The sequence below is a fragment of the Acanthochromis polyacanthus genome, chromosome 10, assembly GCF_021347895.1.
Source record: "Acanthochromis polyacanthus isolate Apoly-LR-REF ecotype Palm Island chromosome 10, KAUST_Apoly_ChrSc, whole genome shotgun sequence".
Lineage (NCBI taxonomy): Eukaryota > Metazoa > Chordata > Actinopteri > Pomacentridae > Acanthochromis > Acanthochromis polyacanthus.
In genome coordinates this window covers 27,712,882-27,740,185 of record NC_067122.1, presented here as the reverse complement: position 1 = coordinate 27,740,185, position 27,304 = coordinate 27,712,882, and the positions used below count along the sequence as shown (strand labels likewise).

Genomic DNA, 27,304 nt, shown 5'->3' with positions numbered 1-27,304 from the left:
CTGAGATCTGAAACCCAGCTACTGTTAAATATCACATGATCCAGGCTCAGAAATAAGGGGGACTGTGCTTTCACTGTTTTAGCGCCAACACTGTGGACCAAGCTTCCCTTGACTGACCCCACTCTCACCCCAATGCTATGAGAGGACATATGTTGTGAATTGGTGTTATATACATGAAACTGAATTGAAATGAACAGAAAAGCTGTTAAAACCTTGCCTATACAGACTAGCATTTATGTAGCTTTTTATTCCTGCTCTGATGCTTGGAAATTGGTCTTCTGTGGTAATAATTTATTGCTTTTACTGTTTTATTTAGTGTTTTGTGTATTTTAATGCTTTGTGAAGCACTTTGTTACTCCAGTTTTAAAAGGTGTTTTAGAAATAGAGTTTATTATTATCATTATTATTGTTATATCTCTGCCAAGGAATGCAGTGGAGTTATGTGGTTGGTATACGTTTGTCTGTCTGTTTGTCTGTTAGCAACATTACTCAAAAACGGACTAATGGATTTAGATCAAAATTTTCAGGGAAGGTCAGAAATGACACAAGAACCAACTGATTAGATTTTGGAAGTGATGCGGCTTAGAGTCTGGATCCACGATTGTGATCCTACTACAAATTGATCGCTGCAGACTTATCGAGACTTGTCCATCGTAAATCATACGACTGAGCAGCCTGTGCAAAGTACTGCGCTCTCCAACTGCTTTTCTGGGTGTTATTATTTTAGAAGTGTAAGGATTTAAAGCACGGTGGAGTAGTGGTTACCACTGCACCTCACAGCCAGAAGATCCTGGGTTCAATCCTCGGCCTGGGGGCTCGACTAGTCCAAAAACTTGCTGAGGTTAATTAGTAATTCTAAATTCTCCGTAGGCGTGAATGTGATTGTGTTTACTTGTCTCTATATGTAGCCCTGTGATAGATCGGTGACCTGGGGCCTCATTTATAAAACATTGCGTAGGATCCATACTAAAATTTGCGTACGCCGATAATAGAAAAGGGCGTATGCCCCTCGCCCCTGATTTATAAAACTTTGCGTAAGCACAGCTGCACGCAATTTCTTGATAAATCACACACCAGCTGGAAGATTGCACAGGTGGATCCACCTCACATTCCGCCCACAACACACCCACATTTTACCTTGAATGGTCAATGCAAAGTAACTCATGAATGTATCTGTATATAAATAAGCTGCTGATCCACGGCATTTCACGCAGCGCCGGCCGGCAGTCTTTTCACTGCTGTGCGTCAGGATGAATGAATCATGTGTTGACCCAGGCCACCCTGCCACTAAATTTGTTATGATCATGTCCGATGTACAAATAATTTGCACACTGATTGAATGTGCATTTTTTCGGTTCACATAGAGAAATTCATTTTCACTCGGGAGTTGTGGTGTGAAGCATGTGTGCCTGCGTGCCTGTACAGGGCTGATTAATGGTTGGACGCTCATCCCATTCGGCCGCATATGGATAAATAAACAAAATTCTTTACTTTTTTTTGCCTTTTTACTGTGATAGTTGCAGTGAAGAGTGACAGGAAATGGGGAGAAGAGTAGGGGGAAGACATGCATAAAAGTGCCGCAGGCAGGAATCGAACCCGAGCCACTGCGTCGGAGACCACCCCTGCAAATGGATGAGCCATACAGGCGCCGGGTGATCAGTAAACAAAATTATTTAATAAAGATCACCGCACCAGCCCCAGATACCGGCCCTTCGGTCAAACGACCGAATGAAATAACATTCAATCCGCTCCTGTTAATATATGAACATAGTTCTGCAAATACAGTCGTCGGCCGAATGGCGCACTGTATGAACATCTACAACAATGAGGGTTTATGATTATCCGGCTCTACAAGTCTAATATGTGATAACAATAAAGGTTTGAGATCAATCTGGTTTCAATTCGCCACTTCATCCTCCGGCACTGCCGTTCCCTCTGTCTCCAAAATGTGCTTAAGCAAGCATCAAAGTTGGCGCACCGGTGCGCACATTCTCACGCCAATTTATTTTTAGAAATCACAACGAACACAGCGTACGCCACTTTCTACGCAAAGTTTGTGATTTACGCCCTGTTTTGTGCGTAAAGAAGCATCAAGAATCAAGGTTGGCGCACCGGTGCCCACATTCTCACGCCAAGTTTGTTTTTGTAAATCACAACCTTTGCGTAGAAAGTGGCGTACGCCACTTTCTAGCCCTGTTTTGTGCATACGCAAGCTTTATAAATGAGGCCCCTGGTGTCCCCTGCCTTCACCCTAAGTCAGCTGGGATAGGCTCCAGCCCCTCATGACTCTCTACAGGATAAAGCAGTGTATAGATAATGGATGGATGGATTTAAAGAGGTGACTCCCTGGTGTCTGTTTTCTCCCGGCAGGCCAAAGAGTCGGAGCTGGCGGTGATCTGTGCCCTCCTGGAGGACCCTGGCTTGTGCTCCCAGACCTTCAGAGAGTGGAAACAGTGGCACAGCGAGCTCTACTCAGACATCTGCCAGCTCAGCCCCGGCACCAACGGCCAGGACGACCTCTCCCCGCTGGCAGCACCTCTCATGACCCACACACACTCCTTCATCGAGACACATGTGTGAGAAAGAGAAGCAAAGACTGAACAGACACTCACTGACACAGACACACACTTTATATTAGCTAAAGCCCTGATCACGACTCTGAGCACGCACCCACACAAACACACACACACAGACACACACAGGAACACACATTGTAAGATGTGTAAATATCATAGAGGGAACAGTCTGAGACTTGCGTGTATGAACTTTTGATAATCCTGAGGACCCCACAGGGTGCCTATTGCATGCCTGAACAGAAAGCATTAATCTTCCTTTGTCTATGGAACTCAGCATAAACTCCACACGCTTGTCAAGAAAAACAGGGGGGGAAAAAAGGAGACTTTTTAACACACGTTCGTTCCTTTGTATTCTCTCGGTTTTGCTATTTTTCGTTGATTTTAGGGGGCAGGGGGAGCTATGTAGCAGCAATACAGAGGAGAATCCTTTTCACCACAGCACTGTACTTTTGTACTGATGAACTTTGCACCCAGAGCCACCAGTTCTCCCCCTTTCTCTCTGTGTTTTTTTGTTTGTTTGTTTGTTTTCTCTCATTGCACATCTTGATTTACAGGGACCTCACTGTTATTCCAGGCTGATCTCACTGGACGGGTGTGTGTGTGTGTGTCGGGGGTGGGGGAGTGTAAGGGCAGGAACTTTGGTGTAAGACTGTGAGAGGTAGCCATCGATGCTGGTTTATCTGTTTCTCTGGGAACCCATGACAACACGAGCGTCGAGAACCCACCGTGCCGGCCAGATGCGCACGATTTCAAACTGTGAAGCGTTCAGAAATCCCCACTTTTATCTGCAGAAGAAGGCTCCTCTGACAGAGCGCAGTTCGACAGTTCTGTTTGCTACTCTCTCTTCATCCCCCTTCCTTCTCTTTTCTTAACTTTTTTCCCTTCTCTCTCTCTCTTTCTCTCTCTCTAGTCCTCAAAGACTTGTGTATATGTGTATACTGCTGTGTATACTGATGTAAATGTTTGCGTTCCACTACCACTGTGATATGCTTCTAGAGGTAGCGGAGGGAAGACAGAGAGTATGTATTTGTGTGGGTGCAAAACACTTTATTTTTTGTTTTGGGTTTGTTTTTTTTCTTTTATTCCTTAAACAGCGAATGCAAGAGCAAAAGAGTTCTTTTCAGAAGGAGTCACTCACTACAAAGAATGCACTTTCTATATCTCTATATCTCATTGGCTGCATCACAGGGTCTATGTCTCATCGGCCTCTTTACCATTGCTGTTCAAATATCAGGTAAAAGCATTTGCCGTCTCATTTTCTAAAGATTTGTGTACAGTCTACAAATATATTTAAACATAGAAGAATATATAAATCTATTTACGTTTTGTGTCATAGATATAATGTAAAGTATGATGTATTCTATGCCAAGGTTTTGCAGTGTCCCCCTCTTCACTCTGTAGATGCAGGGTGTTTAGCAGTTTGAACAACTAGGAGGCAAAACAACCACCGCCATCACTGACAGCTGATTGACAGTTTTTACTGGTTTACATCGCAGCTGATTCTTCTCCTGGTGATGTGTTGCATGAGAAAAGGCCTGGGACTGATTTGAATGGACAGGGTAAAATACTGTGGATCATTTGTGTTCTCTTTTTTTCCATTTTGTTCTTTTACCCTCTTCTCATGATTGCAAGATAATTAGACTTGTAGCGCATGATACATGCAAAAGTACTGTTGAAGAACGACTTTTTATTTCTATGTTCATAGGTTTAAAGTCTTCTTTTTAGTGTTCGAAGACACACACTGTACAAAAACTGAGGGAGGCTTTTGTTTATGCTACTCAGTTCCTTAAAGTAATGCAGATACTCCTTTAGCGTCCGAGCAGGAGGTTTTCAATTTGGTGTTTTGGTTTACATAGAAAGACTGACACACTTCCAAAGGCTTCAGAAATCGGAAAAGAGAGATACTTTGAAAACAAAAGCGGTTTGAACATTCCCTCAAAGCATATGGTTGATGCTGGGCGGTCGTAGACCTCTCCACTTAAGGGTCTGTAATGTCTGTGAAACTCAGATGAATCATTTCATCTGCAATATCAGGCCAAGGACTCAACGGTGCCCCCCAGTGTCGAAGACTCTGAGAGACATGCGTAGCACCTGCTGCATCCAGCACTGTATGTACTTATTCTTCATATTTTACTGTAGTTCTCGTGTAGGTTCAGGTTTTCTCATCACGTCACACTGTAGTTGAAATATTAAACACACCCCAGAAATATAGCTCATGTTTTTTGACTGATTAATTTGAGAGTACCACAAAGAAACTAAATGATGCAAGCACTTTCCCTGTGCCTCCCAACCCTCTCTTTTGGCAACGAAGGACTGGTTATACTGGTGTTCCTACACACACACACACACACACACACACACACACACACGCAGCTGTAGTAGAGTTACAATACAGTTTTAGTCTGCAGACCTCTCTCCGTTTCTCATCTTTAGTGTTGGTCTTCTTTCTCCAACTGCTGCTCCGCTGAGCAGGCCACATACTGTAGATTCAAAGGAGTTCTTGAGAGTTTTAATTTGTAGGCACTGACTGTGTTATCCCTCCCAGATCTTTGTGTGTGTAGACCTGCAGAAACAGGCCGAAAAGGGAGATTCCACTGTGTGTTCTTTCAGGGGTGTACACCTCATGGTACATTGCACAGGTGTGTAAGATGTAAGTTGCACTGCGACATTAAAAAAGGAACATATTGCTCTTTTTCAAGGATAATATTAGCTTACTGTTATTCTGTACATTAAACTGACTAAAGATGATATTAAAAAGAAAGAAAATGACATTTATTCTTCCTAAAGTAGCCTTTTTTGGTTTCATATATATGAATATATATTACAAAAAATACAGATTGTAAACCTAAGTTGTTAAACTTTGACTTCAATAAACTGAATCCTCTGCACTATGAGATATGTTTTGTTTCTGTGTACGTTCTCTGATCTACTGAAACATTTATCCAGTCTAATTAGGAATAGTTTCAAATTAAAAGCAGCACTATTCCATGAACCAGGAGGCCAGGCAGTGTGCTATGTTTCTAATGTCCATATTAAAATGTCTGAAGCTTTACTGGCTCAGTCTTCACAAGCATTCACTTACAAACACTGGTATGCACCCACTTATACATCCTTCCTTTATGCAGACTAATCTTTTGTAGGAAAATTGCATTACATTAAAAGTAATAGTATCTCAAATGTAACATAAGGCTAACACATGCAGAGATTAATACCCAGAAAAGTAGATACTGACTCAATACCATTTTATTTATTATATGAATTTACCTAACAAATGAAAATAATAAGGTTAAGCTCCTACAATGTTATTTGTTATACTAATATTACTAAGTTAAATACCAAAAGTAAATACTGGTGCATCTCAGAACATTAGAACATCTTAAAAAAAACTTCAATATTTTCTATTATTGACTTAGGAAAGTGAAAATATATTGTATTCTGCAGTCATTATGTGTAAAGGGGAGCATTTTTGGTTTTAATTTTGATGATTATGGCTTATAGCGCATAAAAATCAGATATCTGGTATCTCAAATCATTAGAATATTTCATTTCAAATTTGTGTACACTACTATTTAAACAGCATAGATAGCATTTATCTCTTACTATAGTTCAGTACACACAACTTTAATGATAGGGAAAACTGCTGACTTGAAAACTGTCAGGGAGGCAACCAGCAACACCCAGATTTTCCATTTCCTAATCAACTAATGGAAAAAATATTGAAAATTTTGAAGATGTTCCAATTTTTTTGAGATCCACTATTGTAGACCATACAACATTGTGCACTGCAAGGTCGCAAAGATAAACTGTAGGATTTGTAGCTTCTATCAAATCCAGTCCAACATGTACCCATGCAATATGCTGGAATGATAATCTATGTCAGTTGATGGTCATTCAGTTTAATTTAATACAACAATATTTAGGAACAACATAAACTAAAACAATAAAGTTCTTAAAACTGCATTTTGACATAGTGTCTGCTAGGCTTACCTTTAGCTTTAAAGTCAGGCATTACTTGGTAGTATTGTACTTAAATAATGCAAGTCTTTAAACAAATCCAACAAACATGCAGGAGCCCCACACTGCAGATGTCTTGCCCCAAATAAACCACTTAATGTACCGTAATCAAGAACAATTGATTTATATGTGGAAGTATATGCAGATGTATAGTTTTGAATTCATTTTGTTAAATATTATTCAAAAATAACATTTACAATGCAAAAGACCCTGGATGTTCCACTGAGAGAGCCTGAAGACACGGTGTAAAATGAACATATCTGCTGTATAAGGTCACACCGCCTCGCTGCAGTTCCTCCTTCCGTCCATCGGGTGGCAGCAGCTGACCACGTTTCAATCCAGTCCGAGCTGAGCAACGGAGCCAAAAGAAGAAGGAGGAGGAGCGCTGTCTATGGTCATGGCGGCCAAGGTGAACGCTTGATATTCTCTTTTCGGCAAAGTTTTCATTGTTTTAACTGTGTGTTTTCAATGAGTGCATGGCTTGTGTGTTAACGTCGGCCGTTCCGGAGCCTCTAATGAAAACTCGAACTGACTGTCACCTTTCAGGCTTTCATGCTGCATGAAAACAGTTTTGCTAACTGTGTGTTCTCTGTGTTAGCTTCGCTGAATGAAAGCTTTGCTGGGTTAGCTGATAGCAATTTGAGCAGAAGTCCCACCGTTAGAGCTCTACGAAGCATGTGTAACAGCTGTAAAATCTTGATATTTATATTTCCTGGCTTTATTACCCCGTATAAGCAAATTTCACACCAATATGAGCACAGTTAGTGGAGCTAGCGTTAACATCAGTTAGCATAACTAGTTGGAGACAGTTTTACTAATCCATTATAAGTCATACAGGTATGAGATATGAGGTAATTACGTTGTACATCAGTGCTTAAAAGTAGCTGTCTGTATCTACTTTAGTGTGTTATCTCACAATTTTGAGATGTCATTACTTTTAATGTACTATATAGACAGCAACTGTATGCGCTAGATTTAAATACAAGGGTTTAATGCATTACATATAACAACTTCTCGAAGCTCCAACCTGCAATGACCTGATCGAAGTTATATTTTTTAAAGTGGGGTGGTGGTGTAACTGTAGAAAATCAGAGGTTCAGATTTTTAGATATTGTCTGATAGTGCTTTTACATATATACAGCTTTGGGAGTTATTGTACCATAGTGAGAACCATATTCTGCCTCCTCTTGGTGGAGACATTCCTATTTCTTCTTAAGATTGTAATGGGCAGCTGTTTCACTGTATCTCTGTTTGTTAAGTACAAAGATTGCTGTCTTCTCATCTTCGCAGTTGTCTTCTTTTAGACGTTGAATCATAATTTAGATTGCAATATCTGTTGACTTTACATATACAGTTTGTGCAGAAGACAAAGGTGACTCAAACATATTTTCTTCCATCTGTCGTTGAATCTTGAGATTTTTACAGTTTGAATACATCATAGTTTTATACATAATTTATTGCATGCACTGAATTACAATCCTATTTTGTCATGTATTTTAAACATGTTGTAATTACTTAACTGATATGGTACTCACTGTGGTCTACATACATTGAAGAAGGCTCCTCTGATAGAGCGCACATACATTGAAAAGGGAAAATGATGGGGTAACTGGTCTGATTCTTAACTTTCCAGCAATGTATTTCACTAACTAGTAAACAATTTACAATAAAGAAATAGAATGATTCGGCACCACCATCTAATCACGTGATGCGAAGCTACTCTGCTTCTTGTACTGCAAACAGCATGAGAGTAAAATATCCATCTCCACATTATGTTCTGTAAAAGAATCGTATCTGCTTATTTTCGATAACATGTACACCTATATCCTTATATCTGTGACAGGACAATAATAGCAGATAATATTGGACAACTGATGCATCAGTTTCTATGACGTAAAAATCCATAGAAACTAGGTCAGTGGTAGATAATCGTATAGGTCAGTGGTGACTCTTTGAAGGTGGCAGTTCTGCGTCATGCTCACAATTGCGTCATCTTTTTCTTTCAGTGCAGTGTTGCTGTTTTACTGACCTGTCATATTCTTCTCCCACTTAAGGTTCAGATGAGTCATCTGATTATCACAGCCTTTTGGTGGTTTGTGTCGTTGCTTCGATGTCACAGACACTACTGTTACAAGTGTACTCTAATTCTGTGATAGGTGGTTATGGTGGCCGTCCCGACGGTGCTGGGAATAGCCTCCATCCGTGTGTACACCGTGAATGAAGTGCCTGCTGATGGGCTGGTTACTCGAGAAAGGGTATGTCTGCCCCAGAACATGAGCACATCTAGTATGAGAAACTGCCTGTCACAGGATTGTTGTGTGTCATAATAACATACTGACTCTTCCCCTGTCTCCAGTTGAACATCTACACACCGCTGCCACAGTCCCCTCAGGTTAAGTTTGTTCCAGAGAGTCCGGGGATTATTGAGAGTGGGCTAACCACAGCCAGAGAGGGCGTACTGCCATTTGTCCTGGCGGTGAAGGTATGTACATTTTGCTTTGTGTATCTACAGCTGCTGTACATCAGAATAAATTGAAGTGCACAGACACAACTCTGTGCAGAATTAACTCATACTTTCCCGTCTTGTGCAGCACTTTCAACGCAAACAGAAAACCCCTTTTTTCTGGTGTAAATAAGTGTTATAGGAACAGAACAACAGCAAAAATATGTCAAAGACGTATTATCTTGCACCTGCAGCCTTAGTTTTTTTCATACACTGATTTTTGTTCCTCTTGTTTGCGGTTATAGAGCACAATCCCACGTGCTGCAAGTGCTCTGTGCAGGTACGATTTTGCAAAGTGCCAAGTTCAGGAGTTGACAGGAAACAGCGTTCGTGCAGTTCACAGCTGTAAAGTGTACTGCGAGAAGATTTGACAGTTAGATACTGTGGATGCTGGGGAAAAAAGACACTTCAACACTGACTCAAATGTATCAGTTTCAGTATTGCCTAGATAGTTGCGTTCTTTAAGGCCTGTTGTGGTGGTTTCAGTTTGTCCCTTGTGTTGCCTGCAGGGTGCCTGTGTCTCTGTGAAAAGGGGAAGTGTTAATCTTTACCACACAGGACAGGGTAAGTAAACAGTATGTAAATGAAGGTCTCACTTATTGGTGATAATCTGCCTCCTTGACTACAAAAAATGTAAATGACATTAATAGAAATGATAAATATTCTAATATTATTATAAAGAATTGAGGTATTTACATAGCATATTCTGAGACGTGGCCTAAAAGTTTGGCCCCTTTACAGCAGCGCTCATGTACTGTATCTAAATGTGGAACTGACATGTGACATACACTTGAGAAACAGGAAAAAGACTGAGGTGCTTTTCATGTCACCACTTTTGTGATAACAGCTACTGATGGAGTCGAGTCGGTGTGAAGTTCACACATTGGTTCAGAATTGAGAAGCTGACAGACAATTTGTCAGCGTGTTGACTGTGTTCTTTTGTTTCCCAGATGTATACTATTACTTGAAAGACCCTCCCCCAGGCTTTCTACCCAGATTTGGCACCATCACCATGGCTGGCCTGCTTGGCATGTTCTTGGCACGGAAAGGTAACCTGATCCCCCTTCATACATGACACACATACCTAAGGCCTCCTGGGAACAGTGTGTTTCTCACCTGTTAGTCTACAATTAAAAAACACAAGCATGTCACATACATGATAATTACATAGATAGATAGACAGATTAAACCTTTATTGATCCCGCAGGGGGGAACTTTTCAATGTTACAGCAGTGAATACAAGAAATAGTAAAGGACAAAGAGCAGCACACAGTGCACAGATATAATCATTTTTACCGTCTAGAAGAAATAATTGAGTAACAGATTAGATGTTTTGAGGTTTTTTTTTTTTTTTTAGTCCAACTTTGAAATCTTGTTTTTTTTAGTTAGTCTTTTTGTTTTTCTATGTCATTAAAAATATCTTTGGGTTATAAACAGTAAAAGCAATTTTGGGCTTTGCAAAAACAATACCTGACATTTTTTCCCCTTTTCTCACATTTCATAGACCAAACAACTCGTCTATTAATCGTGAAAGTAGTCAAGAGAATAATTGACAAACAAAAGAATCATTGTTTGTAGGCCTTAGGTGAAACATTTAATATTCAAGCGTACAATCACTGTGTAAGTTTCAGCATGTTTTTTAGTGTACATGTGTTTGGCAGACCTCCAAGAGCATTGAGGTCTGACTCTCAGCCCTATCTGTAATGATCAAAGAACTTCTCTTCCTTTCTTCTATTTCCCTTTTACTGCCGAAGACCTAGAAATAATAGATAGTTCTCTAGAAGCCTTCTCTTAATCTAATTTATGTATCAGGGGATGAATTTGAAAAAGGCTATTTAGCATTAATATAAAAGGATCTGCCATGAGTCCCTGCCAGTAGGATGGCACCATGCAAGCTAAGTCGGGGCCTCAAAAGCCGAGAATGACATTGTCTATGCAGCTCTGTGATAATGTAGCAGCTGCACATAGTAAATAAAACATCGCTTTGTTTATTTTAGTGCACATTTTTCGTGCCACACTGAATGTTGATACCCAGAGCTTATTTATTTAGCAAACAAGTCTTGCACTTGAACTCAGTTGTTTTGAATGGCAGTAATTCGTTTTCGTACGATAAGTCTTACATTTGATCCACATCTATGTGATGTACGTTTAACCTGACTGTGACCTATTCATATCTGATGATCTGAATTCAGAGACCACAACCGCTGATCATACACGGGTCGTATTATGTACCTACAGAGCTATAGAGGGGTGCACCACATAAGAAACAAGTTACGTTTCAGTTTCATTTTTCTCAGCAGTCTCTGTTTCTTTTGTCTTTCTCATTGTGGAGATTCACTTGGATTACATTTAAATATTCATATTATGAAACTATGTTCCCATTCCTAAGTGAGTCTTCTGTTTGATATATTCATGCAGCATCTGGCCTTTGTTCAAACTGGGTTTGGAGAATAGATGCAAGCCGCTGACATTTGTTTAATGCCTTCACTGTCTTATTCTAAATAAACTATAATACTCCATGCATTCCTGACCTTGCTGAATACAGCAATTCAGCAGTAGTTCCAAGATTTAATCTCTGCTAGGTAATATTGATTGCTGTCCTGAAATGTAAAACTTGATTTCAGGCTCTCAATTCAAGAGGGTCGCTGTCCCGCTGGGCCTGATGAGTGCAGGAGCGTCAGTGTGCTACCCAGCCCAAGCTGTGGCTGTATTTAAGGTAACGCTGGCATCTTGCTAATAAGTGTTCATCTTACTATTGTCAGAGTTTAACTTTAGTATTATCTTGTGTGCTTCCAAGGTGACGGGTAAGAAGGTGTATGCTGCAGGGCAGTGGAGCAGTGCTGCAGTGTCTTCACTGTTTGCCCCCAAGGAGCCTGTTGCCAAAGAGATTGTTGCTTCACCACCACAGGTCAGAAGTCACTTGGAGTAACTAAGCAGATTTATCAAACACATTATGAATTGATTCAACCAGCTAGTTCTGAAGTGAAAAGTACAATAAAGCTGTGTGACTGTGTGTGACTAAAACCAGAACAGTGGTTGAACCCAGGCAATCGCATCTCGCTTCCTACTGAATGACTTCCCCTTTACATATTTTACTCACTCCAAAAAATCCCTTCTGTCTCTTGATAGGTTGAATTCCATTTCCTTTTCAAACACTTTGCACTTTTATGATAATTGCTTGCTGCTGGAATTTGTTTTTTGCGCTTGTAGTTGCTTGGAGTTTTTCTATGAATTGGAAACAGAAGCTTGTTGAACTTACTGTAAGTCGCTCCACAGTGTCGGGTAATGCCAGAAACACAAAATCTAGTAAAACAGTGTATTAAATTTAACATATTATCCCTAATTCAGGGTTTCTACAGGGCATTAAAAAGCATTAATAGTCATTAAATAGATTTAGTGAAAATTAAGGCCTTAAATGGCGTTAAAAATCCTTAAATTTGATTCTCAGTGGCATTAAAACTTCTTTCTGCAGTTTTGAAAATCCTTTCTGCAATAAAAATATTTGATAATAGTAATAGATAATTATAGACTGTGATTCGTCAGATATGTGCGTCTGCGTAAACATGCTAAAACCGCTGCGACAATTGCTCCACCGGCCGGTTACAGACAGGCTAGAGCAGGTGGAGGAGAGCCGGGAAATGCAAAAATGGCTAGAAAATGTGGAATTCAGAGAATGACTGCAGCCCATGGGTGGTCACATGTAGGGACAGTCTTCATGTAAAAATCATCTTTTACAAAAAACAAACAAATTCATGTCATTTGTGGCATTACATTTTATACAGTATAGCATTAAAATGGCTTTAAAAAGCATTAAATCTGACTGGCTGATTCATGCAGAAACTCTCTAATTTCTTTAAGAAAATTGCAAAGCTTTATTGTAATTATATATAGTTCTACAGCTTTAAATCTTCATCTTTTTTGTCTATGTTTTAGTCAGCTACAGTACCAAATCCAGAACCCACCAGTTCCCCTAGAGAGACGCCAGCAAAGAGCTCTACAATCTCAGAGACTGAGGTGGAATCAGCTGAATCTGCTCCCATCTCCGAAGAGCCCGTTGTTGCTGTCAAAACAGAGGAAGAGTCATCAGTAACGCTCACAGAAATATCCCCCGACCAAGCCCCAACAGAGACCAGCACAGGTATTACAGATATTGATCCCTGTCTTCTTGTTTCTCCGTCTCCATCTCTTTGTGTTGCACACAATCACACAAAGTCGTCTGCTGACCGTAGTGATGCTTTTTCCTCTCTGTCCAGCTCCTTTAGTAAGTTCTGTGCCAGTAGAAACAGACACCTCTCCTCTCTCTGAAGCATTACCAGACCCTGTTGAAAGTGTGGAAGCCTCCGATGCCAAATCGGCAGCGGAGGATGTCTCCGCTGACACGAGCCCAGCCGAGCCCACAGCGAACTCAGAGCCGGAGACGATAGAGGTGGCTCCAGTCGAGTCAGATCCAGCTGAAACTTCTCCAGTCAAGTCTGTTCCAGCCGAGTCTGCTGAAGTCGAGTCCGCTCCTTCTTTTAAAGAACCATCTGCTCCAAAGGCCTCAGGTACCAAAAATGATCTTAACTGTCAAATAGCTAATAGCAAACTACACCATAACACAAAGCAGTTTTTCCTTTTGCAAGCTCACATCATGTAAAATCCTCTAATGCAGAAACTTCATTTGAATTTGAAGATGCCCTTCATGCAGCCAACATTCAGGCATCAACATGACAAGAGTGTATACGTAATGCTCAGCAATAGTTTTGTCAAGGCGGAAGCACGCATCAGTTTGTGTCTATGCTGCTAGCCCCATGTTGCGCTTTGATTGCACCGCAGAGCCAGTTGTTGAATCAGCTGAGCCCGGACCTGCTGCTGAACCTGCTGTGGAGAAGACACCGACCCTGACACTCCCACCACCGCCTCTTGAACCGCCTGCTGCAGAAAACAGCAAAGGTAAAGCGAACACCTGCTGCACACGCACCACTGCTTCTGTTTGGGACTTGACATCTGCTCAACAAGCCGTCAGACAGAGGCTTCAAAAATTAGTACTGGGCGTTGACTGCCTGAAGCAAACAGACTCGCGCACACGCACACACACACACACACACACACACACACACACACTCACACTGAATCTCTCTGCAAATCACCTGGATTCTAAACCACCTATAGCTGTTTGCGTCTTATTCTCGATCGTAGGTGTGGTGATAATTATCCAGATGTTGCAGAGGATGAGATTCAATTATACTCTGGTGAAGTACTGCACAACAAGCTGCAGCACATTCAGTTTTACTTCATCGCATTTACTGTGTGATGTAAAGAGACACCTATTGCGGGTTTTAGAGCAGGTTATTTCTTACATTTCATCTTTAGCATATTCACACCTCATGAAAATGTATCTGCATATTACAGTTTGACAGATTGAGGAGTTAGTCAGCTGTTTGCTGTCCTCAAACTGTTGGATGTAAAAGAAAAGACGGACTTCAGATGTAGTACCACTAGCAAGAGCCAAAATGTGAATATGCAGCTTGAAAACATTAGTCGAGCTTTTGCGTCAGTCTGGGTTGAAGCTGAACAGAATAACACTATTTTGTAGTGAGAGAATGTGTCTTTTTTCCAGTAGCATCAGTCTAGCATAGAGCAGCATCCAAAGAAACTCCGTGTCATATTTAGTCTATGTATTATTAACCTGGTGACAGTTTGTCTTTTTCTTTTTTTCATTTATTATTTTGAAGTTCATATGTTCATTAGGACCCATCAGAGAACGTTGGCTACGAGATGAAATGTGCTTAAAACTGACAAAAAAACATATTTCCATGAAATTTTCAAGCAAATCAGAAGGGGATTTTTGCAGTGTTGCAAAAAATTAGAAGAAAAAAGAGAATGCAAATCAGACTTGTTTCCATCGCCTGCTTTAGAGCGAATGATCTCGGCTGCGCATTGTCGTCAGAAGGTATGCAGGACTGTAGTAAACACAATAAAAGTTAGTGGAATGGAAACAAAATTAGGGTTTGTCAACTGCCAGCAAACCTTGGCAAGAAAAACAAACGGATGTTATTCGCCTTTGCGATCTATATGAAAGAAATCGAGAGAACTTGCCAAGAATTTTGTCCAATTTGGCAAGTTGTACGTGTTCTTACATGTCAGCATGTTTTTACAATGTTTGATTCTGCCTGCAGTCTCCAGAAGCAAAACAGTCCATCAGTTATGTGAGTTAAATGTGTGCTATGTTGGAGCTGTTTTGAAAAAGTGCTTTCTATCTCCTATGAAACACATTAACAAAAAAAAGTAAAAAAAAACAAAAACAAACACCTCAAGCAAACATATAAAGCAACATTGAAAAAGTGTTTTGGAAATGTGTTATTTCCACTGACTTTTTGAAATGGGATACCTTAAAAGGTGTTAATATATAAATGGACTGTGAGTGTCACGAGTAGGTCAATGTTTCTCACATGCAGTACCAACTTATCACATGTTTTCTGAGATTTTTATCCATGCTTTCATTTAGTTTGTATAAATCACACAAAAAATGCCTCATCACTATCAATTCCACCATCCCTTTTAATATGAAGGTTAGAGGTTCTTATCAGAAGTCCTTTCATTTCCTTGGACTCATTCTGAGCACATCTGTTTGATGTGCTGAAATTGGTAAACTGAGATCAAAGTTAAACTGTACGTTTGATTTATTAAATGAGTTACTTGATTAGCAGGCTGTTCTCACAGATTTCCTCCAGACTCAGTTGGATGATGCTTCTGGGTCTGAAATGTTAAACAGAGACAGAAGTGTTTTAAAACTACAATTTTCTAACAGCCGTCAACAAGAGGAAAATTCTGTAGTTGCAAAAAGAGGCACCATTGTATTTCTCACTTGATTTGTTATCCAAATAAACGTTTTCCTAATGAGTTTATGGTTTTAATTGCTATGTTCAAGTCTCCTTCAGAACAGCATGATTTCCAGTATGTAAATTATAATCCCATGTAAAGACAAATAGATGAAAAATCAGGGTACACTTTATACAGAATTTGAGACTTCAAAGCAGTAGTCCACAAACCAGTGAGTATTAGTGTCTGTGGGATATCCACATCCTTTCTCTGAAGTTTTTAGCAGTGATGCAGAACAATAGTCAAAGGAATTGGTGGTGTGTAGAGATATCTTGTTTCTTCGTGTGGGTCTGTGTGCTTCTCAGAGTCACCACCCATCCTCTCGAACTCTGTATTCTTGTCTGGTTCTAATTGGATGATCTAGTGATTTAAATACACTATAAATCTATTTATGGTTTAATAACTAAAATGTATGTGACTGAGATTCTGTTGCTTTTCTCTTGCTGTCCTCCAGAGGGCTCTAGTTTCAAGCCAGACCCTTCTCTCATGGACTTCGGCCAGTCTAAACCTGAGGATGAAGACTTGTACAGCACACGCAGCTGAGAGACCACGGGAGAAACCTCATTCCCCACACTGCCGTCTTCTATCTGATCCAAACTGACAAACGCTCTGTATCATTATGCAGCGTAAATAGGCCATTTTGGAAGCGAGCGCAGTTAGAAAGACTTTAATCAACATTTCCATTCTCTTTTCATCTGCCCACATCAGTTCTGGTTCCACAGAAAACATCCAAGTACATTTGCATTGTAGCAGCAGTGCAGTGAATTCCGGTACACATAACTGAATTGGTTTGCGTGAGACAGAAACCTGAAAAAAAAAAAACTACTCCCACAAGCCTTTTATATCACAAATGGCAGATTGTGAAATTTTCTCTGTTCGTGTCATTGAACAATTGCTGGCTTTTGCAGCTACAGCTTCACAGTCATGAATGCATGGTGCTTTTATTTATTGTAATTTAGCCCAGTGCGTTGTAAACAGGAAGTTCTGTACATGTGCTGATAATGATTACAAGATGGGACTAGTGCTGATCCGTTTTGTTACATCAGAAATTGTCTTCACTTGTTGAGTTAGGAACTCTAAATAAATCTATATTTTTCATGAACTAATGTTGGGTCTTGTCAACTACATATTACTTACATAAAACATACAGTTGCAAACAAAAAGCAGAAAAACACTTAGATTTTTTAGCATTTCACAAAAAAGAACTAATCTGAAATGCTGAGAATTTCTCTTTGAAACGTAACTCTTAAGTTAGATTATCATGAGCTGCTGAACAGAAGAATTTTTTACATTTTTGGAAGACCTGCCTGTTCCATACGCACAGACTGACATCAGTCTTTTTTCAGTAAATTCCTCTTCACAGAAGTCATACATCGCAGCCATTTTTCAGCAGATCACAAATCTTTTGTGCTGAATATCAAGAATGCTATGCGAAAACTTGTTCTGAAAAATAACATCAATCATACAAACAGATTTCCCCTCGCTAATCCATGTCCCAGATAAACGGCTTTCGACTGAGCTACTGCTCTGACAATTTCACAAGTCTGTTCAAAGCATATCGCATTTATGCCACATATTTATCATTTAATAATCCCATATCACATCTGATGGCAAAAACTGATATAAATGTACCATATTAACTCCCAGAAGTGATTGAATAGCTCCAAAATGAGCTGTATCACAGTCAACAGTACTCTGTGCTGTTGCATTGCAGTCTGTTGTGGATGTTATTATTATACCTTAAACTTGCATAATATTATTAAATACAAATTGTATTTTTTTGGCTTTATTAGACAGTGTGGAGAGGCAGACAGGAGAAGGATGACCTGCAGCAAAGGGCCACAAGCTGAAATGGAACCCAGGCTGCTGTGTCTGGAACTATAGCCCCTGTTTATGGGTCACCTGCTCATCCAGCTGAGTTACCTGGGCGCCCACAATTTGTGTTTTTGTTAGTGTTATGGCCCTATAGATGTTGGTCTGTTGATCAGTAATACTAAATATCTACACTACTGTTCAAAAGTTTGGGGTCACCCAGGTAATTTCATGTTTTCCATGAAAAGTCACACTTTCATTCATGTGCAAACATAATTTCACAAGAATTTTCTAATATCATTTAGCCTTTCAGCACCATTAGCTAACACAATGTAGCGTTAAACACAGGAGTGATGGTTGCTGGAAATGTTCCTCTGTATCCTTATGTAGATATCCCATTAAAAATAAGCTGTTTCCAGCTAGAATAGTCATTTACCACATTGATAATGTCTAGACTGTATATCTGTTTAATGTTATCTTCATTAAAAAAAATGTTTTTCTCTCAAAAATAAGTTCATTTCTAAAGGACCCCTAACTTTTGAACAGTAGTGTATATCCTCCAGAGATCAATCTAACTTACTCTGTTGATTCCTTCACATTCCCTTCGGTGCTATCACAACGTTCTTATTTGGTGTTTAGTGAGACGTCTCTACAACTAAAGGATAGATTGCCAGGAAATTTGGTATAAACATTAATGGTCCCCAGAAGAAGAATCCTCATGGTTTTGGTGTACTAAGTAACACTAAAATGTTCCTTATTCTGTCTCATCATCTACTGAAATGTCTGACACAATTCTATGTATTGATCTTCATTGTTTGCACAATAATGTATCCTAATGATCCTCTGGCTTTTCCCCCATTTCCAGAATGACCTTGATTTTTGGTTTGAGGCCTTATATTATGGTGCCTACAATTCATGCTCTCTGGAGATAAACTTTATGCTTTTCAGTGATGTTGAATAACTGAAAACTTGACAAGTCTCAGCTCTACTTCGCTCTTTGTTTGGGAACACTTCACTTGAAGAGGTGTGCGTAAGACTGACATGACGCCGTCACAGCTCTGACAACAGCTGTCATGAACTTAAAGGATTCTTAATGAATATTTATGACTGGTGCCATTTAGTGTCATTCGTTCAATTATGTCATTTTTAAGACAAAGCAGAGAAGTGTTTGAGATGCGTTAGCTATGACAACTTGGCATTTAAGATTTTGAGCAATAATATAGCAGTAAACAACAATTTTTCTATGTAGAGATACAGTGAGGAAATGACATCCTCAGAAAGAGAATAAAGTCACACTCCTCTGTGTTTTGTAATTTGAATTTGTCTTCTCGAGGTTTTTGCAGCAGGTCTGCATGCTAGTGCATGTGAGTCCGTCCTTTTGAAACAGTTGGCCTTCACTGTGTTTCTAAACAATCCCATGCTGCACTGTAAAAGTCAAAGTGCAGTCCAGTGTTAAGCCGATGGCAACAAAACCAAAGAATTATTGTTTTTGAGTATATTTTATGTTATTTATAGGACAAGGGCTTTAATGCATTGATTTTGATTAATTCATTACAGAAAAAATAAGCTGTGCAGTTGTAGAATCTGTCCTTGTTTTAGTTCAATGACGGCTAGTTTAGACGTTTAACAAATGTTTTGCGATGTGTCAGACCTCCGCTGCCCGCACCGAATTTGCATAAAGTACAAGTCAAGTCTACTTTATGCAAATGAACTCTTGTGAGACGCACCAGAGCGCAGCTCGAAATACGCTACCAACATGCAATGCGGGTCGTTTCACATAGACAATGAATGGGTGCGAGAAATTGATGATCCCATGGACCTATTAATTACGACAGTCCTGGTACCAGCAAGCGGTGTAGCCATCCCATAATAGACCACTTTTCAAGACACTGAAACTGCTTGAGTTTACAAAAGTCAAGTGTCTTACAATGTTGAATATAATCGCTATAATTGCACTTTGAGTTTGCAGTAATCTGTGAATGTAGTAGACAGGTGAAAAATGCAGATGAATTTAAATGAAACATAAGCATTTTTGTTGTTTAAGTTCTATGTCCGTTTATCGATTCAGTCGTCAACCAAAATTTATTTGAATTGAAAAACTTTGCTAATTGTGTCAAATATTGTGATTAAGCGTGATTATTATCCATCCATCCATTCTCTATACACCACTTTATCCTCACTAGGGTCGCGGAGGGTGCTGGAGTCTGTCCCAGTTGACTCGGGTGAAGGCAGGGGACACCCTGGACAGGTCGCCAGTCTGTCACAGGGCTACATATACAGACAGACAATCACACTCACATTCACACCTACGGGCAATTTAGAGTCATCAATTAACCTCAGCATATTTTTGGACTGTGGGAGGAAGCCAGAGTGCCAGGAGAAAACCCACGCATGCACAAGGACAACATGCAAACTCCATGTAGAAAGATCCCAGACTCAGGCCGGGACTCAAACCAGGGATCTTCTTGCTGCAAGGCAAAAGTGCTAACTACTACTCACTGTGCAGCCCACGATTAATTATGAAACCTCCAATTAATTAGATAAATTTTTTTAATCATGTCCCTCCACCAGTTATTTACTTAATTTATGTCCACGTTTTTCTTTTCTGCTCAGAGTGACAATGGTAACTGATGTTTTAATGCTCCTCCCTGCTGTCATCTGCTATGTTACACCGCGTTCACTCCTTTTTTGTGTGTATATTGGTGAAACTGACAAACATGGAGTGGAGCAGAAGGTGAAGTGAGGGTGATGCAGGGCTGTCAACTCTCACGCTTTGGCCGTGAGACACACGCAACTCAGTCCCTTCACACGCTCTCACGCCACACTCCAAATATCACACAGGCAAAGAAAAAAAAAAGTTCCACTTTGCTGTCATGGGAATATGTAACCTTTGGGGAAATCCAGTTTGTGTTTTTACTCCAGAGAACGCCAGGTTTGTGAAAATCCGGTCTGCATTTTGAGTCCTACACGCTCCCCAGTTATTGTGCAGCTGTCAGGCTGGCTGTCTCTGAGTGACCACCTGTGTTTGAAAGCCTGTATAGCCCTGCCAGGGCAGTGGCAGATCTTCCGTGGGGGCACAGGGGGGCAGTGGGCCCCCCCTGTAATTTGAAAAATTTTATAGTATTAATTTCCAAAATTTTCGTTGGAAATTTGCATTACTGATACTCTGATTTCCGACGCTCCTGAACGCAACTTCGTTGTTTGACTGCAACTGAATGCACCAATGATGTTTGATCTTTTGATTGTATTTCGTTTGGATTTGAAGAAGCTTTGAAGACGTTTCCTGATCCCGGAGGAGAAGACGCGCAGCTTTAGACCTTTGCGGTATGAAGACTGTGGCCGTTTCTCAGTAAATAACTGTCCGTACTTGCGTTCTCACGTACTCATGAAACGTCATCATCGAGACTGCATCGGACCAGACTAATGTGCATTAGATATGAATCAGTAGATAGGACACGTCCCTTTGAGCTGCATGCTATGCCGTGGCTAAGCTAGTGGGGGCAAAGCTTCAGTGCATTCCACAGATGTAGACGGCGTGAAAACGGAAAAAAAAAGTATGCTGTCTCACTGTGCTGCATACAGTTACACACTACATTGTACGGTTGAGACAAGCAAACATGGAATGACTCTTTTTTTCATTATTAAATCTTGTCAAGAGCTTCCAGTCTATGGGAGCTAACCAGTTAGCCACTAGCAAAACACTAATGCGAGCTAACAGCTTGACAACCAAATACCAGACGATTAATAGTAGCTATAGTATAGCTGTACAAGCAGTAGTAGTAACACTAAAAGTACAAGCAGCAGTAGTAGTATAAATAGCTGTTAGAGTCATAGATAGGGTTGCCACCTTTCAGAAATGAAAATAAAGGACGCCCACCACAGCTCCTTGGGGCCACAGTTCAGTAAAGTTGGAAAGATATTCACAGATTCGGACTTCTGGCATGACAACCTCATTAGATATAGGTTGTCAAGACATAAACGATGCCTCTTTCCCATCGTTGTAATCTAGACAATATGCTACAAGCCCAGTTTTATCAAAAGTAGCTGTCTTTCAAGTTGCAGGAATAACATTGGTGTCAACAGGAACCAGTTGAAGGCTGCAGTGATTTTGGTGACACTGCAGTGTATCACAGTGAAGTTATTGAATATTTGTGTCTCTTCGCTGTTGCAGCGCTTTTGCAATTTGCAGACAGTAATGATAGACACCAATGACAGACCATAAAACATTGATTATTATGTGGTTCAAAAAGCGCAAAATGATAGGATGTTGCCTAAAATTGTCATGTAAGATATGTGGTTTAAAAAATGTCATAGTGCAGTATATTGTCAAAATAGTATGTCATTCAAGAAAACATCAGAGTTTAATATGTGGTCTAAAAAATGCCATAGAATAATATTTCATTGAACAAGTAAAAGTATAGTAATTTTTAAAACTGTTCAAATTCTTGTATGTTGGAGTATTGTAATGCTCTCCTGTCTGGCTTGCCTAAGAGGAGCTTTCATAGCCTTCAGATGATACAGAATGCAACAGCCTGCATTCTGACGGGAACAAAATAGCCGCAATGACCACATTTCACCAGTGATAGTCTAATTCCACTGGCTCCCTGTTCATGTCAGAGCTGATTTTAAGATACTTCTTTTAACTTCTAAAGTTGTAAATGGTATTGGACCATCATATGTAGAGGAACTGGTTGTTCCATGTGAACCAGCATGGTCCTTGTGCTCCCAGGGGACTGATCTGCTGACTGTCCCAAGAGTTAAAAAGAAGATTGCTAGTTAAAAAAGATTAGTTTAAGATTAGTTAAAAAAGCCCGTCAGTGCACGGACTTTTTTATTTCTGTGCACCGTCTATATGGAATGCTCTTCCCTCTGACATTGGACAAGCTTGCTCAGTAGAGGCGTTCAAAGCAAAGCTAAAGAACCACTTGTGCTCTGCTGTATATGAATCCTAACTGTGGGGTTCTTACATCTTGTTCTTATCAGTTCTTAGCCATTGTTTTTTCTTAGCCATTGTTTTTATTTTCTGAGCCATTGTTTTTATTTCTTAGCCATTGTTTTTTCTTAGCCATTGTTTTTATTTCTTAGCCATTGTTTTTATCCGTAATCATTTTATTGTATTTTATTTATTGCTTGCTCTGTGAAGCACTTTGATTTAAAAGTGCTATATAAATAAAGTTATTATTATTATTATCATCCAGGGGTAACTGCAGAGGGGGGCACACCTGGGACGCTGGGTGTCGCCGTTAAGCCCTTTGGAGGTGTAGTGGGCTTAAATTAATGAAACGCCAGTGAAGAGGGGTGCCCACCTGAAGACCCCAGTGAAGTGTTTGCCACTGGATGGTCACTTTGAACCCCTCCTTCCCCCTCCCCCCATTTAATAGCAAGTGCTGATTAATCTAAGGGATTGTACCATCTATTCCTATGAGCTCAATTAAAAATTAAAAAAACAACAACAAAAAAAACTACAACAAAAAAAAGTCATAGTAATATGTCAATTAAAAAAGCCTAATAGTATAGCGTGTCGCCAAACAAACGTCATAGTATGGCCTTTGGACCAGAAAACGTCCATAGTGTAGCAGGTTGTCCAAACAACCAGGGACAAAGTAAAAGATCATCAATAGAAAAAAAACCCTCTTCATGTTCACCTCTTGAATCCCCAAAACACACCGCAGTAGCACCCTATACTAAAACTACCAATGGGTTCCTGTTCTCCTTTCTGAGCAATTCAAAGGTCCCTCTCTATCTCCCCACACATTCACCAACCACTGGAACACATCTCCAAAGTTCTGCTGAAGCTCAGCTTCCCCTCAGAAGAAGTGCCGCCAGATGAAGGAGCCTTTTGAGAGACAGCTGACATGATGATTGGACAGTACTTTGGTCTGATCCAATCCAGCTTCAGCTCCAGAGACGGCAGGCAGAACGAGTCAACGGAGACCGGATGGACGAAGGTATGCAGCTGAGTACAATCCAGAAAACACCAGAGGAGAGCAGCGGCCCAGGACCAGAACAAACAGAGTAGCATAGTATGTCTCTAAGAAAACATCATAGTGTAGCCTTTGGGATGAAAAAAACACCATCAACTCCAAGACTTTAAATACTTTAATTTACTGAAAATGAATATCTGCTCCAAATGTCTCACTAATAATCAGTATCAGCCTTAAAAACCCACAATGCACCCCTCTGTACTCGACCACACTTAGTACAGTCCAGTTTCCCCTTCTATAAATCTGCTTGGAATCTTCCACTTCCTGTTTGTCAAAGTGGCCTTCTACCTGGACAGGTTTTGTTGGAGCTCATGCAGCAAACATTTTAGGTAACTGAACTTTAATATGGATAGATGACACTGAATTAGAGTCTGTTTTAATGAGACTGAGTTCAGATGTGTAGCTCTGTCATTAAATAGTAAATTATTTCTCAGAATTCACAGAGAAAAGTCTGAAATGTTTCCTAGGTTAGCGTCCCACATGTTCTGTGGCTCAACTCCAACTTCTGGATCTCTTGAGTTGCTCGTTAAAATATCTTGCTAGAGGTGCTGAAGCTCAGAAAGTCTGACATGTTTGTTCAAGATAAGCTCATTCTCAAGTCTTATCTGAGCTGTCCTCTTTTGTTTGAACTTTCCCTAAACTTAGGAGTTAATGACAGAGCAGAACATCCAGACTCAGTCTCATTTATGTACAGATTAAACTTCAGTGTCATTCATTGATGTTAAAGTGCAGTTTTTCAGATGTTTGTTGCACATGTTCCCGACCAAACCAGTCCAGGTGGAAGACAATGTGAAGAGAAGCTCCAAAGGATGAATATCACACATTTACGTTGGAAATAAATGTCCTTTAATTAGACATTGTCATGCAAAAGTTGGATTTCCCTTTAATGATGTTCAAATCTTTGTTGAGTGTTTTGTTGATGTTGGTTTCTAAATGTTTTTTGACACTCAAGCCCACAGATTAAAACCTTTTATGGCTCACAAGCTGCAACAATTCACACATTATCAACTATCTTTCTGACTAAGATAGAAAGTGAAAAACTGCCTGATTCCTGCATCATAAATGTAAATCTGAATGTATTTGGGTTTGACATTTTATAAACCAAAACAAGAAATGAATTACTGGAGAAAACAATCAACAGATTAATGGACAAAGAAAATGTATTTTCCAACATATATGGCTGAATTACTCCAACATTACAAGATACAATTTTAATTCAGTTTTATTTATAGACCGCCACTTACAGGTCAGATTGTCTCAAGATGCTTTATTTTGATATTTTTTGTCATATTTAAAATATAACAAAGTAAGAAATTTAAACCTCTTTACCAATCCAATTTATTATTTGTTTTTTAAGAGACTAATCGTCAATTAAATAACTTTCTCCACTAAAACTAATAAACATGATGTCAGATAAAAAGAACAGTTTTAAATCCTGCAGTCCCATGACGACAAGAATAAAGTTTCTCAACAAAAACTAAATCTGCTGGTGGATTCCATTAAAGTCCTAATAAATGATAATAAAGTGTGATACTAAAGGTTTGTGGTGCTAAAAATCTCAAAGTAAAAATATCAAGTTGAACATCTGGATGGAGGCTGATAAAAGTTGACCTCCCTTCATTTCTCTGGAGCCGACTTCATAGATTTTAGGGATGCTGGTTAAAGACTTGCTCTTCTAGTCGTCTTCCTTCTAGTGGCTGTAAAAAGTCACTCCATCCTTGCCGACTTCAACACCTCTTCATGACAACTTGTTCTGCCTCCGACCTCGTGGAAATTCCAGAAACTCGGGAAAACCCGACGAGACTCGGATTTTCGAAAAACTCGTCGGGCGGTGTGGTGGGCAGTGGAGGAGTAGAGGGGGGCAGTGGGGGGGAGGTGGAGGAGTAGAGGAGGGAGGCCACCACCCACCTCCCCTCCTACTCTCTGCCCTGACTCCACCCAGACTCTGCCTTGGCTACACCCATGTGGTCACTTTATTAGGAACAGGAACTACGATGTCAAAGGGACGACGAAATAATTTCTTTTTATCTGATCTGTAGCTCAGTGAGTTAAGGGTTTACCTATGGAGCTGCAGGTTGCTGGTTCAAGACTGCACCCTTCTTAAAGTGTTTGAAAAACTTACACAAAGAAAGAAAAACACCAGTGGTGGATCTTGAACCTATGACCTTCCACTTGGTAGTCTCTCTTCTTACCCCCTGAGATATTCACTCAGATACTAATTTTTTTTATTGCGCATTTATCATCTATTTTTTGTCGTTTTCAAATTGTTTTTTTTAACTTGTGTCTCGTCTCGACCGTTTTTCTCAAGAGGTTGGACTTCAGCCTTTGTGCTGGAGGGTTGAACCCACAGTTCCAAGACTTTCCAAAGCCTCCAGACCTCCCAAGTCCTCAGGACCTGAGCTTTCAGACAGTCTGAGGGCTGAAATTTTCTAAGTCCCACCGTAGATCTCTGTTAGATTTAACTTTCAGACAGTCCAAGGACTGATATCGTCGAAGTTCCTGAGTAGATCCTTTTTAGTTTGAACCTTCAGACAGTCTGAGGACTGAAGTTTTAAAAGTTTCTCAGTATTTCTCTGTTAGTTTGAACTTTCTGGTTAACAGAAGCCTTAAAACTTGTGACCATGAGTATTGATTTCATATTTAGACCATCCATCTGAATTCTTCTCAGACCTTTACCTGTGGGTTTCTTAGAAATCCTGAACAAACTTTGATTCTCTTCACTGAAGAGTAACGCTTGTGGAGATCAGAAGGTAACGTTAGTTTGATCGATGCCTTCAACTACTAGCAGACTTTATCTGGAAAGCAGTTTTCTGAAATGAGTTCTTAGTAAATCTGTCCACATTTAAACCTAGAACACAGAAAGAGGAAATGCTTGAAGAAACAACTTGATGTTTTCATTTCAGACTAGAAAACGCTTTAAGACTTTTATCTGTTTTTGCTCTTTTTGCTCGTTTTATTGTCTCTTCTGTTTAATTTGATCTTCTGAAGTCTAACTGGTGTCTTTTCAAATGTTTTGTCTTGAGTTTGATTCTCCTTAAATGTTTACTTTTGCTCTTTTCTCACCTTTTGTTCTTTTCTAATGTCTGATTTGATTTTAAAATGTTGTCTTTTTAATGTTTGTTTTTTCAAATGTTTTATCAGCTTGTTTGAAAAATTCCCTTTTCTTTCCCAATGTTTAATTTCTAAATTAAATCTTTGTTGTGGTTTTTTTTTTAAAATGTTTTACCACCTTTTAATGTTTAATTTTCTTTTTAAATGCTTAATTGTATTTTCTGTTCAATTTCTATTTAAAGTTTTGTTGTCTTTAATATTTAATTTTCTAATTAAACATTACAATTTTTAATTAGATGTTTTGTATTTTTAAAGGTTTAATAATCTATTAAATGTTTATTTCTAAAAATGTTTAATATTCATGTTCAATTGTATTTTTTAAATGTTTAATTATTTAAAATATTTCATCTTTAATGTTCAATATTTTTGTTAAAAATGTTTAATTTCATCATTACATGTTTGGTATCTTCTGTTTAATTATCTAATTAAATATTTTTTCTATT

The 27,304-nt window shown here is 39.5% G+C and overlaps 2 protein-coding genes across 4 annotated transcripts in view; both read left to right on the top strand.

The window, feature by feature from the left end:
* Positions 1-5,470, top strand: part of si:ch211-26b3.4 (connector enhancer of kinase suppressor of ras 2) — a 92,123-nt gene extending 86,653 nt beyond the window's left edge. For both annotated transcript variants that reach the window (XM_022205174.2, XM_022205175.2), the window contains one exon: positions 2,371-5,470. In XM_022205174.2, coding sequence (XP_022060866.1) covers positions 2,371-2,580 — 210 coding nt within the window. In that variant the 3' untranslated portion in view covers positions 2,581-5,470. The remainder of the gene's footprint in view (positions 1-2,370) is intronic.
* Positions 5,471-6,892: 1,422 nt separating this feature from the next.
* Positions 6,893-17,060, top strand: apool (apolipoprotein O-like). Of its 2 annotated transcripts, none has more exons than XM_022205177.2 (11): positions 6,893-6,999; positions 8,747-8,845; positions 8,947-9,072; positions 9,603-9,657; positions 10,044-10,142; positions 11,718-11,809; positions 11,891-12,001; positions 13,027-13,231; positions 13,401-13,637; positions 13,909-14,025; positions 16,409-17,060. In XM_022205177.2, the coding sequence occupies exons 1-11, from the start codon at positions 6,982-6,984 to the stop codon at positions 16,495-16,497; spliced, it is 1,248 nt and encodes a 415-aa protein (XP_022060869.1). In that variant the 5' UTR covers positions 6,893-6,981; the 3' UTR covers positions 16,498-17,060. The 2 variants fall into 2 exon arrangements, with proteins under 2 accessions (XP_022060869.1, XP_022060868.1); XM_022205176.2 differs by having other exon boundaries at positions 13,347-13,637.
* The last annotated feature ends 10,244 nt before the right edge of the window (positions 17,061-27,304 follow it).

Bases quoted from the DNA above. Each gene is read 5' to 3' on its own strand.
- apool (XM_022205176.2), top strand. The intron at 9,073-9,602 runs GTATGTACATTT...TGTTGCCTGCAG, and splicing joins CATTTGTCCTGGCGGTGAAG to GGTGCCTGTGTCTCTGTGAA. The intron at 9,658-10,043 runs GTAAGTAAACAG...TTTGTTTCCCAG, and splicing joins TCTTTACCACACAGGACAGG to ATGTATACTATTACTTGAAA.